General features: G+C 35.7%; 4 protein-coding genes and 1 non-coding gene across 6 annotated transcripts; all 5 read left to right on the forward strand.

Moving 5' to 3' along the window:
• The first annotated feature begins 125 nt into the window (after positions 1 to 125).
• On the forward strand, positions 126 to 1479 carry AT1G15640 (uncharacterized protein). 2 transcript variants are annotated; one of them, NM_101433.4, is made up of 3 exons: positions 126 to 720; positions 805 to 930; positions 1030 to 1479. In NM_101433.4, exons 1-3 carry the CDS (start codon positions 317 to 319, stop codon positions 1265 to 1267), a joined length of 768 nt encoding a protein of 255 aa, NP_173017.1. In that variant the 5' UTR covers positions 126 to 316; the 3' UTR covers positions 1268 to 1479. The 2 variants fall into 2 exon arrangements, with proteins under 2 accessions (NP_173017.1, NP_001322657.1); NM_001332178.1 differs by having other exon boundaries at positions 805 to 1469.
• Positions 1480 to 2146: 667 nt separating this feature from the next.
• AT1G15650 lies at positions 2147 to 2228 on the forward strand. The gene has a single exon. It is a non-coding gene; the product is annotated as a tRNA-Ser (tRNA).
• Positions 2229 to 2271: 43 nt separating this feature from the next.
• Positions 2272 to 6620, forward strand: CENP-C (centromere protein C). The gene is made up of 11 exons (NM_101434.4): positions 2272 to 2637; positions 3220 to 3374; positions 3490 to 3575; positions 3657 to 3753; positions 3862 to 4019; positions 4106 to 4851; positions 4942 to 5011; positions 5180 to 5328; positions 5621 to 5870; positions 5980 to 6087; positions 6167 to 6620. Exons 1-11 carry the CDS (start codon positions 2470 to 2472, stop codon positions 6295 to 6297), a joined length of 2118 nt encoding a protein of 705 aa, NP_173018.2. The 5' UTR covers positions 2272 to 2469; the 3' UTR covers positions 6298 to 6620.
• A 4571-nt stretch (positions 6621 to 11191) lies between these two features.
• On the forward strand, positions 11192 to 12912 carry AT1G15670 (Galactose oxidase/kelch repeat superfamily protein). The gene has a single exon (NM_101435.3). It carries the CDS (start codon positions 11359 to 11361, stop codon positions 12436 to 12438), a length of 1080 nt encoding a protein of 359 aa, NP_563979.1. The 5' UTR covers positions 11192 to 11358; the 3' UTR covers positions 12439 to 12912.
• A 1734-nt stretch (positions 12913 to 14646) lies between these two features.
• Positions 14647 to 15879, forward strand: AT1G15680 (F-box family protein; the record flags this gene model as incomplete). Its single annotated transcript, NM_101436.1, has 1 exon — positions 14647 to 15879. The coding sequence occupies one exon, from the start codon at positions 14647 to 14649 to the stop codon at positions 15877 to 15879; it is 1233 nt and encodes a 410-aa protein (NP_173020.1).
• Positions 15880 to 16948: the final 1069 nt, after the last annotated feature.

The raw sequence follows: 16948 nt of genomic DNA on the forward strand, positions 1-16948 counted from the left end.
ACATGTGCTTTGCACTTCAACGCGGAATCATATGAATTATACATTGACTTAGGATTATTATTGACGTCGATTCGGCCTTTAAATTATAATTTAGAACCAACCATAATTATAATATCACTACAATTGGTTAGTATCAAACAATTTAACAACTGTTAAATATCACTGCAATTGACTTTTAGAATAGATCATGATAAAGATCGGTCTTTAAATAATAATTTAGCACCAAATAATTAGAGAGGCTATGATTTGTATTTTAAATCGGTTATTTATGGACTTTAATTTCGAGTGGGAAAATAGAAGAAAGCAAAAGTGATCAATGGAGGGGCCTTTGTTGACTAAGAATGAGCACATCCTCGACGACGTTACAATAATCCATGGCGATTCTTCCTCAAACGAAGAGCACATCGTCAACATTACAACCAATGTCGATTCTTCATCAGATGATGAGCAAACACAGGATGATTGTGGTGATCATTTGAGACGTATAATAGCTCTTTTTGTGGATGAAGGGTGTGATGGATTTACATCTAGTCATGTTTGGGTTATGGTCGAGTTTGTTTTGACTTTGCTCCAGGTTGTTGCAGCCATTGCTGTCCTGACTCTGACAAAAGATGAAACAGATCCACAGAAAGTGTTTCGTACACTGATCATCTGTTATACCGGTGGCTGTATTGTCGTGCTCCTTATTCTAGGTTTGGATTTCTGGGATTATTGCGGAAGGTATAAACTATAATTTGTTTATTCTTTGTTTTTAAGGCATTAGAAACCGAAATCGATAGATAACAGTTTCTTATTGATTTGCAGATTCTACGAGGTGATGGAGAATTTGAAAAAGATGCTTGACTATTTCTTCGTGGGTTGGGTTGTGGTGTTTTCATGGCATCTTATAAACAACTCATCATCTCCAGATAATGCTACACAACAGTACTGGTGCGCAACAATACTAAATTTTCTAACTATTTAGTATGTCTCGAAAACAGAGTAAATCTCTCTAATGATGATAATCCACCATGCATTTTCCTGTTGCAGGTTATGTATGGCTTTCCTTGTTGTCAGTTGCATTCTACATGTGCTTCCTAATCTCCCCTGCGCGGCGGCTTGTTTTCTATATCCTATGATACTTCGTCTTACCCAGTCTATAGACTTCTTTGATGACATTACTGAAAAGATAGAGGACATTAACTGGTTAATCTTTGTATACTTTTTTGGAATCTTCTCCTGCATTATCTGTTGCATTTTTACTTGTTGCAGCAGATTATGTAGATAAAATGAAGAATGGATCATGTCGTTTCTCCTTTCTTTTGTTTAACAATGTTGTAATACTCTTATCTATGTATCAAATATAAAGTCATGACTCATGACTGAATCCTCTCTTCCTGAAATCGTTGGCCTGAAAGACACGATGCTTACGTCCCAATTACCTCTGCATGGACGAGCTTGTGAACCGCATGTACAAGTATCCATTCCTTTGTTGGTCCTAGAGCTGATCCATTCCTGCATACGAATTAATAATCCAATTCAAAGAGAGAGTAGTAGACCGTGAGTTCAAGTCTTCTGAAGCAGCATCACGTTTGAACCACGTTATCGATCGGTTCAGTCTTCAACTAAAGTGAAGTCTTAGGTGTATGAAATGTAACTAATTAGTCTTCCAACAACACTTAAAACTCATAAGAGCAAAACTTCTTTTAGGAATAAGTAAAACAGAGCAGAAGAAGCAGTCAAGTTAATCGGGATTACCAAGAACCAATGGTCAACCTCCAAATTCTTCAAATTTCCTGGAAAAACACATAAGGGGGAAAGCAAAACACCAAATATAAACACATTCCTCGAGCGCTTAACTACGTAACAACAATATTATCAATATTGCATGATTACAACTCTAAATCTCTATATATTTTGATGATCTATAATTTTTTGCTTTGATAAAATAAAGTTATGATCTTTGATTTAAAAGTATAAAAAGATTTGGAATAGGAGAAAAAAAAAAAGCAAAATATAGATATAACTGAAATTCATAGTTGCAAAAGGGGAAGTGGAGAACTGGAGTTCGTGGGTGAACGGTTAAGAAAGGTTGGCTGGTTTGACATTATTGGTCCATCATGCAACAATAATATATTAAGAGTTTAGAGGATAAGAATTTCAACAAGTGGACGTGCCGGAGTGGTTATCGGGCATGACTAGAAATCATGTGGGCTTTGCCCGCGCAGGTTCGAATCCTGCCGTTCACGTTTTTTGTTTTTATTTTACCTTATCCCAGTTTTGTCCTTTTTAGTTTCCTCAATGTTTTCAATCCCGCCTATATTTTACCCTAGATTTTTAATTAATTGATACCGAATCCCGCTTTCTGAAATCATTTTCAATTTTCAAAACTCATCTCCTCTCTCTCTTTCACTCTATCTCCTTCGATCTCTCTCGGTGTCAGTGAATTTAACTGAAATCCCATCGCCGGGGAATTTTCCGGTGATTTAGATGGCTGATGTGAGCCGGAGTTCAAGTTTATATACCGAGGAGGATCCCCTTCAAGCTTACTCAGGGCTTTCGTTGTTTCCTCGCACACTAAAATCCTTGTCGAATCCTCTTCCTCCTTCTTATCAATCAGAAGATCTACAGCAGACTCATACTCTCCTTCAATCTATGGTAAGCTCTTGATCTGCTTAAACCTTCGATTTTGATGCATTAGCTAGGGTTTGGTTTCCTCAGTGAGTAATTAATTACGGAGACGATTCGAGTTTGTGATTTTGACGGTTACGAAATCAATTTCAAATCTGGCTGATTTAATCGTATCCGTGCTTTGTTTCTTCTCATCCGCTTCTGGGTGTTCCCAAATGACCAAGATGGATGCTTTATTTTTTGGGTTTCTTCAATTAGGACGAAAAGTCTGTGGTAAACTGCAAATACTTAGCTGTTACTTTGAAATTTTAAGCAGCATGATTATACTGGATAACTGTAAGGTTTAGGCGTTGTGTCTCAAGGAGGCACAATATCTCCATGTTTGCTCAGTATATAGCCTGCTAATGTACATTGGCTTCTTCCTATTCTTTTGGGTTAATGCTTTTCTTAGGGATTTAGTTGTGAAGAATTGCAGTACGAGAGTTTAGTAAACAAACTGCAGATTTTTACATTATTCTTTGTCGCTTGTGTATATTTTTTCTTTACTGACATATCAACTTCAGTATCTCAAACTAAATAATTGTCAAATTCTTGGCTTCTATCTTACAGCCTTTTGAAATTCAAAGTGAGCATCAGGAGCAGGCAAAAGCTATCTTAGAAGATGTGGATGTCGATGTCCAGCTGAACCCTATTCCAAATAAACGAGAAAGAAGACCGGGATTAGACCGTAAGCGAAAAAGCTTTTCTCTTCACCTTACGACAAGGTAAAGATCATAGCCACTGATCCATTGATTCAGTATAACAAATTTCTTTATTTGTTACTTTATCTGATTCCTTTACCAAGTTAGTTGAAGCCTCTATCAAATATTCTTGTTGCAGTCAACCACCTCCAGTTGCACCAAGCTTTGATCCTAGTAAATATCCAAGATCTGAGGATTTCTTTGCTGCGTATGATAAATTTGAACGTGAGTTATAGAAGTATCTTTTCTGATGTTCATAGCCTTCCACGTTTATTATATAACTGTCATTAGCTGGATTTGAAACAGTTGCCAATCGAGAATGGCAGAAACAGACTGGCTCCAGTGTAATAGATATACAAGAGAACCCGCCATCAAGGCGCCCTCGCAGACCAGGAATTCCAGGGTATGTACTATGAGCAACTCTGATAGAGCATGTTTAAGAGTTGTTCCATTTGCATATTTTGCTTTCTGTTTCCCTTGATGGTTACATACTTACATTTTCAATTTCCAGGAGGAAACGTCGTCCATTCAAGGAAAGTTTTACGGATAGTTATTTCACTGATGTTATCAACCTGGAAGCTTCAGAAAAGGAAATCCCCATTGCTTCTGAACAAAGCTTAGAGAGTGCCACAGCTGCACATGTTACGACTGTGGACAGGGAAGTAGATGGTGAGTGAGCACTTGTTAGATCATTGTCGCTACCATTTTGTTAAATCATGCTACCATCTGATAGGGTCAGACACTGTGTTTTGCAGATTCAACCGTAGACACGGACAAAGACTTAAACAATGTGTTGAAAGATTTGCTTGCTTGCAGTCGAGAGGAGCTTGAGGGAGATGGTGCCATCAAGCTTTTGGAGGAGCGCTTGCAAATCAAGTCCTTTAATATAGAAAAATTCTCTATCCCTGAGTTTCAAGATGTTCGAAAAATGAACTTGAAGGCATCTGGAAGTAACCCACCAAACCGAAAGAGTCTGTCAGATATACAGAATATTCTGAAAGGAACTAACAGAGTTGCGGTTCGAAAAAATAGCCACTCGCCATCCCCTCAGACGATAAAACATTTTTCATCACCAAATCCACCAGTGGATCAGTTTTCATTTCCTGACATCCATAATTTGCTTCCAGGAGATCAACAGCCTAGTGAGGTTAATGTACAACCTATAGCAAAAGATATACCTAATACATCCCCAACTAATGTAGGTACTGTAGACGTTGCTAGCCCTTTCAACGACTCAGTGGTGAAGAGGTCCGGTGAAGATGATTCTCATATTCATTCTGGCATCCATAGATCTCATTTAAGTCGAGATGGGAATCCAGATATTTGTGTGATGGATAGCATTTCAAACCGAAGTTCAGCCATGCTACAGAAAAATGTAGATATGCGAACAAAAGGAAAAGAGGTAGATGTGCCCATGAGTGAAAGTGGGGCAAATAGAAACACTGGCGACAGGGAAAATGATGCTGAAATCAATGAAGAAACTGATAATTTAGAAAGGCTGGTTAGTTTCTCCTTCACTGTACGGGACTTTGTACTAACATATTTGGATCTCTTGTTGATTACATCTCTTGTGAATTTGTTTGTTATATAGGCGGAATGTGCATCTAAAGAGGTTACAAGACCATTTACTGTAGAAGAGGATAGCATCCCGTATCAGCAAGGTATTAAAACTTTTTGTACATGCATGTTATAGCAAGATCTTAAAAAGTATAGTATATCTCCTAACTTAACTTGTCCATTAGATGCTTACTAGTTGCTACCATTAACATTTTCAGTCACCTTAAAATTGTGGCACGAAGGTTTTCTTTATGCCGTTATGTTGCCTACAGGTGCATCCTCAAAATCTCCAAACAGAGCTCCAGAACAATACAACACAATGGGTGGATCCCTTGAACATGCAGAGCACAATCAGGGACTACATGAAGAGGAAAATGTCAACACGGGCTCCGCTTCTGGACTTCAAGTAGAAAATGCTCCGGTTAGTTCCTCATCATTGTCTCTTCACCTCTGTAGAGTCTTGATAATTAAGTCAAGGCCAATTCATCTTCATGTTGTTTCAATTGTTAGACTCGGTTCATTTTTTCTCTATCTTTATCCTTCGCTAAAGGTACTTTTAATTGCAGTAGTGTGCTGGATCCGTATGTTTAAATCCATGATAAAACTAACAATCTGTGTTTGTGTAAGGGTGTTAGTTCCGCTTAGGCTACTCTAACTATGAGCTTGCTTAACAAAATGAATTCGAGAGTTCTTGATTAACTTATTTTCAGCAGGAGGTTCACAAATATTCACACAAACAAACAAATAAACGAAGAAAGAGAGGATCTTCTGATAGCAATGTGAAAAAGCGAAGTAAGACTGTGCATGGTGAGACTGGAGGGGACAAGCAAATGAAAACATTACCACATGAGAGTAGAGCGAAGAAGCAAACCAAAGGAAAATCCAACGAGAGAGAAGAGAAGAAGCCGAAGAAAACTCTTACGCATGAGGGGAAACTATTCTCTTGCAGGAAAAGCCTTGCTGGTACAGAAACTTGCCAATAAATACTAAATTCCATTACTCGTTCTTCAGAGCTGTTTCGTAGAAATATTAAACCTGACATGTGTTCTTTTTTTTTTTGCCTTTGTCAAAGCTGCTGGTACTAAAATTGAAGGTGGTGTCAGACGAAGTACAAGGATTAAGTCGAGACCGCTCGAATACTGGAGAGGTGAAAGATTCTTGTACGGACGCATCCATGAGAGTAAGTCACATATTCGTTTTACGACATCGATTTCAATACGGATGTTTTTCAATTCATAATTTATCTACTATTTCCATAGGTTTGACTACTGTTATCGGCATAAAGTATGCATCCCCTGGAGAAGGTAAAAGAGATTCGCGCGCATCTAAGGTGAAATCATTCGTCTCCGATGAGTACAAAAAGCTGGTTGATTTTGCCGCCTTGCATTGATATGAAGAATGATAAGCCTAGGAAGGAAATGATCAACCATCCTCTTGTGATCATTATTGATAGTATCTTGTGTCAATGACCTTCACTTAGGTCCAAACTTGTCACTGTCTTTCTTTAAAACTGCAACACTTTTAAGACTTTGCAAATGTAACGGAGGTTTTCAACTTTCAGTTTAGTCTCTTCCATGAGACTTTGTCAACTTGCATTTGTCACTTTAGTCTTTGCCTCTTTGATATTTCTTTAGGGCACTTGTTGTTATCACCTTTCTCGCTTAAATGCTGCCTTTGACTATTTTATTATAAAATTATAATCTCTTAATAAAAGTCAAATATAATTTATTTAGGGTTGCTACTTTGATTTAAACTGAATTAACCAGATCAAACTCAAATCGTGGGTCATTGTCGAATTAAAGTATCTCTTTAGAAGAAAAACGGTATACAATTTTCTTGATTCTTTTTTTCGCCATTTTCTTGATAATTAACTCTATGATACAATGATTATAACAATAGTTTTTAAATACTTTTTTCTTCATAAGTTTCCAAAACAGAAACGAAATGTCCACTCTTAACTTAGCTGTTTAGACTTTTTCATCACTTGAACTCGATATTCGTACCCCCTCCTCGATCCACTTTTCTTGGATCGTGTCGTGGAAATGAAAGTTGAATAGCAATATCGCTATTGATACATATGGTCCTAATCTTTTAAAAGAAGTAGCAACTTGATTTTGGTACAAACAGTTTACTTTTTAGGTAAAATGCCAATATTGGCAAGAACCCACAAATTTGGAAGAGCACAATTAAACCTGACGTTATTACTTCTTTTGATACGCTTCAATTTTCTTTGCGAATAAAAGTATATGAATTTCGACTTTGAGTAAAATCCGCCTCTGTCTTTAGTGACCTTTCTCGAATTTTGTCGCCCGCTTTTTACGCTTTACTTCAGGACAAGCTTACAGAAACAAGGAGATACATACAAGTAAAAACAAACAAAGACTCGAGACTCAAGAGTCAAGCCTTTTATTATTATCTAGTTTTGAAAATCAAATTACTAATTTATCTCCGCTATAGTTTTTTTTGTTAAACATGTAAAGAACCGCTATAGTTTTACTGGTAAACAAAAGACAAATAATACACCTCAGCAAATTGGATAACGATCATACAAGTTGATGAAAAACCACGGGCTCGTTACAACATTTGATTAGACGTCGACCGTACAAAACAAGAATAGAGTCCTTCTTTTGTCACGTAGTAAATATATAAATGTTACTATGTCTTAATCTGACCAAAGATATATTTGACAAGTTCAAAATAAAACCGATTGTATGGATTTGGCAAATGGCCTATTCTAGATCTTAATACGTAATTCAGTATCATTCGTAGTACCCAGTCGAGTTAAAATACTACTCGCTATCGTTCTTACATCATCAATAAAAATATTGATCTGATTCATTTGGTGTTTCATAATAACTCGACTTTTTTTTGTTGTACTTGTTTATTTTCTTATCTATGTACGTATGATTGAGTTTTTCTATGTATGTTTATTGCGTTGACCTAAAGAATCAGCCGACTATGCTTGCCTTTGAGATATTGACACCTTATCGTTTGTTATTTTCCAATTATTGTCACCAGACGCCGTGTCGTTTTTCCAACGATTACCAGCTAGAATGCCGTGCCATTTTTGCTTTCCTTTGTTTGATCTGACTACTCCAAGAGTTATATGCCTACATGCTTACAAATCAAAATATATGAAAAGTAATGGGAATTGTGAAACTGTTGCGCGACTTGTGACTTGTGAGTCTCAATGGTTTGGTTTAGTGGTGAAAAACGTTTTTTAGGCTATACCAAATTTTCAAGATTGGTTTAGAAATGGGAATTTGGAGAGTGGACAATCCAATTTGTTTTCCTATATTATTTCATTTGAATGGAAATAAAGATATCAGTTGCGTAAATGACACGATCTGGATTTGGGGATGTTGTGGACCCTAGAACGAGTCCAAGTTGCATGGGACATGCAGTTTCCCAAACTTTGTAATAGTATCATTTCATGTTTTTTGTTTGTCATTTTCTTATCAAAAAATAAAAAGTTTATGGTTAGAACCATGTTTTGACTCCTACCATAGAGAGTAAAGGATGGCTTAATAAACCCGCGCATGGTACGTTATGCATGCTCAAAAAATGTTTGGCAAAAGAGATGATCGGTCCGAAAAATGAGATTGTCGACATTCGGATAAGGGCCTAATGGTAGATGTTTTCTGAAATCTACTTAGGGAGTGACGTGATTCACTTGTCTTTAGAGCTATTTATGTCGATTGTAATGTAGACATACCGTTTCACTCGTTGGTCTCATCTAGTATTGATTCTTTTAACATGTCATTTAACTGCCATAGGTTGATTGGCAACCAGAAAAATTATCTTCGTATATAGTATATTTAAGTCAACTTTACAGAAACTATTATAATTTCGGAGGGGACAAACTTAGGATTGGATACGTCATTCTTGTTAATATAATACATATACGATCATTAATATTTTGCTATGATAATATTGTATTTGTATGAAACTAACAAGCTTTAATAAAAATCGTTGTTCTTCTGGATGGTTTAGCCAATCTCTCTAATACAATTATTCAATGGCCGACAAACAATAGAGAAAGGATACACAAAAAAAAAATTAAAATAAGAGGATGGAAGGAACCACAAATATTGAAGTTTTCAATTTTTAGGCTGTTTCTTTTCTAATTCCTTTTTCACGTTTTCTTTTGCGCTTAAACAATATTGAATTGTTAATTATGAGTATTGTATAGTACACTGGTCACTTTTTGGATAAGCCGTTCACATGGAATCAAATGAAACTAAAATATCAAATTGATTAGAAAGATGTTTAAAATATGACAGTTGTCTTAGAACAATCTCATGCTGATAGAATAAACACATTGATATTATAAAACGGAAATAAATATATACAATATGCACCTTTGAATTAATTATGCGTACTTCGAACAAATGGTTAGCTTAGTATCTACTATATTGTTTTAAATGTCTAATTTGACATACATGAATGTAACAAAACAACGAAGTCAGTGAAAGTGACAAGGTGTTGCCTCTTTTAAAGTCGCTTTACCTCCTATGGTTTCGTCTTATCGTCTTGTGCGTTGGGCCACTTGTGCCAATTATCATTTTCTTAATGATCTGGTGAATTTAGAACCAAGTTTGTACTTTCATATCTTTAACAAATTATGCAACCATTTTTAAGACCTTATAAAAAGTGACCAAAAAAGGTACTTATGTGATAAAAAAAAAAAAAACAGATGGTGCGATTCGTCGTTAACTGCAATCTACATAGCAACGTTTCAAACCATCGAAACATCGTCTCTAGACGCTTTGGTTTAAACTAACCAGTCTTTAACTCCCAAGTCCCAACTATTTGAATAACTCAACCATTAATTTTATCCGTGTATAATACGATAGGCTATAGTATTAGAATATAATAATCGTTTGGTTGGCTATTGGTTAACATGTCTTCGTGAACATTACCGCACATGGGATCACATGGACCTTTGTATATTTCGAATATTTTAACTATACAATACTCTTGACTTTGTTTATATATATTTTAAAAAATGTTGGAATATAGCATAGATTTAGATCCCTACATGCATTATTCATTTTTTTTTTATATCCACTACTCGGGCTAATTTAATACTACTATTTTTATATAATCTGTCTCTACAACGTGGTAGAACAGCTTCATTAATACGTTACTTGAAGATTCACTAATTATTTATACATGTACACTTCAATAATTACGGCAAAAAGGTAACGTTAATTCCACGTCGAGCATCTTAATATTACTAGCTATTAGTCACATAGATAACTTTTCCTTCATTCGTAAAGTAACCCGTAAAAATTACGATGCTTAACGTGAAACGGTGAAATATGAATTAATTATTTATCCAACATATAATCCGATAGATGTCATTTTCGTGTCAGTACACATTTAGTCTACGATATAACCAAAAAAAGAAAGACATAAAGAACGATTTTTTAATAAACAAAATAGATAGTCGAAAATAGATTAATTAACAAGACTTTGATTTAGCTAACTTGATTGCTTGCAAAACTGGTCTTAGATCTAGAAATCCAATGACCATCACATCATTCAACATGTCCCAATTGGTACACCGTCTCCATCATATAAACCAAAACCCGCACATTAATCCCATTAACCGAACGGTACTCTCTCCGGACTTCTGTTAACTTCTCCTATCAAAGTTACGTTTATAGAAGAAATTCATGTATACATCGAAAAACAAAATGTCTTAAAAGCAAAAGAATTCAAACAACATTGAACTTTTCCTATTGACGAAAAGTCAAAACTTTTACTTTTCTAGTCTTCTTAACCAATTATCTCTTGTTGGAATCGTAAATAGGTTAATAAAATAAATACATATCTCTATAATTTAAAATGGAAAAAAATATCACCAGTTTACTATTTTTTTTGATTTAAATTATAAACTTTATACTTAGGATTATGTTGATTTCCAATTAAATCATTAATTTTTCTTGACTAAACCAATTGAGATACTGATTTTTTTTTTCAGCGCCATCAATTGATTTAGACACGAGAGATTACTTCGAATTCGAAAAAAATAGAAAATCCGAAGTAGAGGAGAAAATCCGTATAAAAAGGTAGAAAAATTTGAAATCGATTTTAGAGATCTAGGGTTTGTGGTTTGGAAAATTTCTAATAATGTGTATTAACTGGATTAGTCAACGAGAGTTCGTAATTAAATTGAAAATCAATATAAAATTAAGGATTTAAATCACTAGGTCAAAAGTTCATGTTCTAAAACCAACAAAAATGGTAAACTAGTGCTGATTTAAATGATATTTTTACCAATTGAAAATACACTTTCCTTTTTTATTGTTCTAGAAGACTTATCCCTCTATAAAGTAGCCACACTCTTCTGTCTTCTCTCATCACCTCATTCATATCTCTCTCAACCTGAACATTTTCATTTTTTCTAAATCAAGAACTTCAAATCTTGAAACTTTCTAAAAAGATGGAGCTTATTCCTGATCTTCCCGAAACTGTAGCCTACGAGTGTCTCCTACGCTCCTCCTACAAGCAATTCCCTCTTATGGCCTCTGTTTGCAAACTCTGGCAGCGAGAAATCAGCCTCTCTGATTTTTTCCGACACCGGAAAGCTTCAGGACATAGTCAAGAGCTTGTTGTCTTGTCTCAAGCTCGGGTCGACCCGGTTAAAGAACTCGTATCGGGTAATAAAACCATCCCCACCCCCGTGTACCGAATCTCGGTTCTTGAACTTGGTACCGGTCTAAGGAGCGAGCTGCCTCCGGTTCCAGGTCATTCCAACGGGTTGCCTCTGTTCTGCAGATTAGTCTCTGTCGGGTCGGATCTTGTTGTATTGTGCGGGCTTGACCCGGTTACATGGCGTACCTCTGATTCGGTCTTCGTTTTCAGCTTCTTGACCTCCACGTGGCGCGTCGGGAAGAGCATGCCAGGTGGACCGCGTTCCTTCTTTGCCTGCGCTTCGGATTCTCAACGGAACGTCTTTGTGGCTGGAGGACACGACGAAGACAAGAACGCGATGATGTCAGCTCTGGTGTATGACGTGGCAGAAGACAGATGGGCTTTCTTGCCGGATATGGGCCGTGAGCGAGACGAATGCACAGCTATTTTCCACGCTGGCAAATTCCATGTCATCGGTGGTTACTCCACGGAGGAACAAGGGCAATTTAGTAAAACTGCTGAATCGTTCGACGTCACCACATGGCGGTGGAGTCCACAAGGAGAAGAGTTTCTCTCTTCGGAGATGACTATGTGGCCTCCGATTTGTGCTGCCGGTGAAAACGGAGATTTATATGCTTGTTGTCGCCGTGATCTGATGATGATGAAAGATGACACGTGGTATAAAGTTGGGAATCTACCTGCTGACGTGTGCAATGTATCTTACGTGGCGATAAGGAGGTCTGGAAACCTGGTTGTGATCGGTTCGGCTCGGTACGGCGAACCAAGTGTAGGGTATAATTGGGATATGAGCAATTCTCGATGGTTAAAACTGGAAACACATGATAAATATGAAGGCCACGTTCAAGCTGGTTGCTTCTTGGAGATATAAAAAAACTTTAGAAAAGGTTCCGAATCTTTTGTACGTCGTCCTTGCGAAATGACGGTAAATTTGGTCGGTTGATTTTGTCAAGTGTGACTGTATAAATATTATATTGTTATAGATAAATTTGTTAGCTTGAATGTAAAAAAATTATTGTCGAGTGATTTTATAGTTTTTAATCTTATTTTTTAAGTTGTTGTGTGATGTTACTAAAGTTAGTGGTAGATTTTATATTTGGGTTGCCTAAATTTTCAGCCATGTACTATTTGGAATCTCAACTTTCCTACTTAAACTTTTAGCCACTTGAAAAACCACCATAAACAATTTTAATCTCGATAAAACTATATGTACTTTCGGATTTGTTCTTAAAACTACGCCTCCAATTGAACCGACCAGTTAACCGTTAATTATACATCTGGTTTGACTTATCCATAATTTAACCGAAATTAATTCGATTTAACTCTATTTTAGCCTAATTTTGACCTAAATGTAAATAAATTGCCTTATTAAGAAGTAAAAGTGTTTTTATTAATTTTTATTTGTGATAAAAAATTAAAAATATTAAGTTATAACTTAATTTTAGCGAAAATTAATATGACAAAATATACCTCAAATTATATTTTGAGCTACATTTTGTTATAGAATTTTGATAATATACAAGCATATACATTTTCTTTTTGGCAATCATTTATATTTTTTTATAAATTTAAAGCTATGTCTTTTTTTTAAACAAAATATTCATTTTTCTTGAAATCATAATATATGACCTTTGAACTTTATATATGTAATGAAATTCAAAATATATGCCAAATTAATTTTTATATATATCCGTAAACACCACAATCAAAGTATATATTATGGTATTTATAAATTCATTTTTCTTTATAGATTCAGTTTTCTTTTTATATATTCAAGATGAGTTATATATATATATATGGTTATGGTGTTTTTAAAAAGAAAATGTCCTTTGAATTATTAAATTTAGAGTATATACCAAATACATTTATATATATAACACCATTTTATTTATAAAAAGAATTTATTGTCTATTTTGTTATATTATTTTGCGGTATATTTTTTTATTACCAAAATATATACTAAAATTTTATTATATAATTTTGTGTGGTATATTTGTTATTTTATTATTTTGGTAAAATTAATTAATTAATTTTTAAGTTTTTATCAAAAATAAATAAAAATAAATAAAGTATTTTTCTTCTAGAGAATATATTTTTTGGGTCTAAATTGGGTTAAAATAGAGTCGAAATCGAATTAAGTTCGGTTAAATTTCGGGTAAGTCAAACCGGATGTATAATTATCGGTTAACTGGTCGGTTCAATTGGAGGTGTAGTTTTAAGAACAAATCCGAAAGTACATGTAGTTTTATCGAGATTAAAATTGTTTATAGTAATTTTTCAAGTGGCTAAAAGTTTATGGTGGAAAATTGAGATTCCAACTACTATAGGGTTGAAAATTCAGGCAACCCTTTATACTTTACAATTTAATGTTAGTCCTAATAAGCCCAACTAAAGTACACTTACTCTATTGATCTAACGAAGCTTACAAGGACAAGAGTGTCGATACGTTATGTTAGTCCCATTTCGTGTTAGAATTGAAAATTTAACATTCGTGTCATTTCGCCAACAATCTCGAAAGAATCCCAAAGTGCAGTTGCCGAGATAGAGCGTATTTGAAGACTCGGGTTATAAATTTTTTGGAAACATGGGCTAAGCTAAGCCAAGCCCAATATTCCAAAATATTAGTTTTTTAAAAAACACTAAGAAAACCAAACCAGCAAAGTCTTAGTTCATCTCTAATTTTCTTTCCTCATCACAACGACGCAACTATAAATAACCAATAAGTTGTGGGCTTGTGGCTTTAGTTCATCTCTAATTTTTAGGGCTTCTGTCTTCCTCGTCAAGTTATTCAGATTTGCTCTTCAAGATGTATCTTTAACATGCGAAACTAAAGAAATCGAAATTTATCAGAAAGTTGGAAAAATATATACATTTACCCGAGTAGATTATCCTAACAAAGATTTTTTTTTATAAAAAAAACTAAAGATAATAATTGAGTTTTGTCGTTATGAAACCCTAAAAAATTATCATCCTAGAGATCCGGATGAAACCCTAACAAAATAAGCTTATAATAAATAAAATTAACAAATTGAGTTTTGTCATGATGAAACAGTAAATAGAGAGAAAAAGATATATCCTGATGGAGAATCGAGAAGTAAACTGGATGAAGAGTGGTTGCAAGCGTAGAATAGAGCTTCCAGAGGAATTATTGGCAGAGATAGTGGCGAGATTACCTTTTATAAGTATAACGAGGTTCAAGTCCGTGTGCAAAGGATGGAGATCATTAATAGAATCAACGTATTTCCGTCATCTATTTGTGTTTGCTCACCGAAACTCTTCATCGTCGTGGTCACTCGTGTGCGGGACATTTGGTTGGTCAGTCGAGGAAATGGCGGGGTTCTACGGATGCAAGAGATATGGTCTTCCCCGTAGGCTAGGTTCATACATCCCGCCTCATGGCTTGGTGGATAAACATAAGATCGTAGCCTGCACGGACGGATTGGTTTTGCTTCAAACCGTAACGAAAAGAGAGACGTTCAGTGTGGGTAGCCCGGTGTTACGGCAGTGGGTTCAGCTCCCACCTCACCCTTGGAAAGGGATCAGTTCATCAGTTTTGGCGATAGGTCTAGTCACCCGAGTAGAAGACGGTGTCGTTATGGAGTATAAGGTGGTTTGTATGGATATTGATTACCGTTGGGAAGTTGAGTCCCTTATCTTGGAGATATATTCGTCACTGACGGGAACGTGGACTCGCAAAAAAGTCCGTTGTCCTAGTCTCATCGTTTCTTTATCCTATAAAAGATGCTTGAGTTTGAAGAAGATGCTTCACTGGCTTGACACCCATTATCGTTGTCGGAGTAGCGTGGGAGCCATTGTAGCATATGATGTCTATGCTGATGATGATGAGCAGCAGTTTCGCATTATCCCTTTTCCTGATCAAAAGGCTTGCTTTAGAAGAGCCTACACTACTTCAGGGGGATTCCTTGTGTGTATTAACAAAATCCATCTTCTATTGAGGCTTTGGAGGCTTGAAGAGTACACAAGTGATTCAGGGAGATGGCAACTAACGCAGGAAATAAATCTAACATCTTTTGGTTGCGATCACCATTACTTTCCGGTGGCAATGCATCCCTCTGAAACCCATATCACTTATATGGGCAATCCGGAAAAGGCTTTGGTATCAATAGACTTGAAGACACACAAGCTTACACTCCACACTAAATCATCGGCTTATAGAGACACAATGGTTTACCACTATTTGGATACTGTTTATGTATCAGTGGAAGCAAGTTTTGATCACGACGTTTTCTACACACCCCAATTCACACTCCCAACGTGGATGGGGTCGGTCCCTCGTTCACCTTCAATATAGCCCATTCTTTGCTTGTTCGTTTTCTTTTTGTGAAAGATTGCATTTGCTTAATATAGTACTAGTCCAAGATATGTATTTCTTTATGACCCTCCTTTTTGTTTTTGGGATATGTACGCATCATGAATTTCGTAAGAAAGACAATGCATCAGATCACCACAGTTCTTGCGTTTTCTTTGGAGATGTCTTGCGGATTGGAGGATATATTTGTTGAGAAGTCTGTTATTCCTCTCAGTCCATATCCTATAAACTCTCTTTTTCTCATCAAGAAAGAATTCATTTATCAAAATGTTTCCCTCTTCTTCATGGCCTTTATGAAAACCGAAAAAATAACTGAATATACGCTACATATAGTCGTCTCTCTTAGGAAAATAATCGCACAATGAAGTAGGAAAATAAAAGAATAAAGCATTTGACAACATTCTGTTATTCATTTTTTGCCAGTATACAAATCTTTGGAAAATTGAGCACAAGAGAAAAACATTTTTTCAAACGTAAATTGTGGTTTAAGTTACAATTGAGTCATAGATAAAAAGATAAAAAAGAGAATTAAAACTGAGCGCTAAATACTTTTATTCTCTATATATATTTCGTTGGTGCAAAGTATGAGCGGTTTAGTTTCTTGCTTCGAGGGTCTGGTTATTGTTTTCCCTTGAATCTCTCTCTCTTCTTTTCTACTTCATTCAGATCATTATCTAATTGTTTTGGGATTCTTTTTTATTGTTCATTCGACTTGAATCTCTCTGTTATATTTTTACTTCGATCATTATCTATGTAGCTCGTGGGTCTTGCTCTTAATAGTTTTTTTGAATCTCTTTTGCTTCCACACATACGACTGGATGTCGGAAAGAGAGAGAACCTTCTCCGCCGTCACAGCGACCGCAAAAGAGATCTCAACCACCGGCAAAGATTCCATCGATGTCGCATGCACGAAACCGATCACCGAGACACTTTCAAATTAATGAAATTCAGGTCGGCGAGTGGAGTCAAGATTCTTCCCTCATCGAAGGTCTCAAAGCACGAATCTATGGAGGCTCAGATAAACTAGTATGGGAGTTAGACCATAAACGAG

The sequence above is a fragment of the Arabidopsis thaliana genome (assembly GCF_000001735.4).
Source record: "Arabidopsis thaliana chromosome 1 sequence".
Lineage (NCBI taxonomy): Eukaryota > Viridiplantae > Streptophyta > Magnoliopsida > Brassicales > Brassicaceae > Arabidopsis > Arabidopsis thaliana.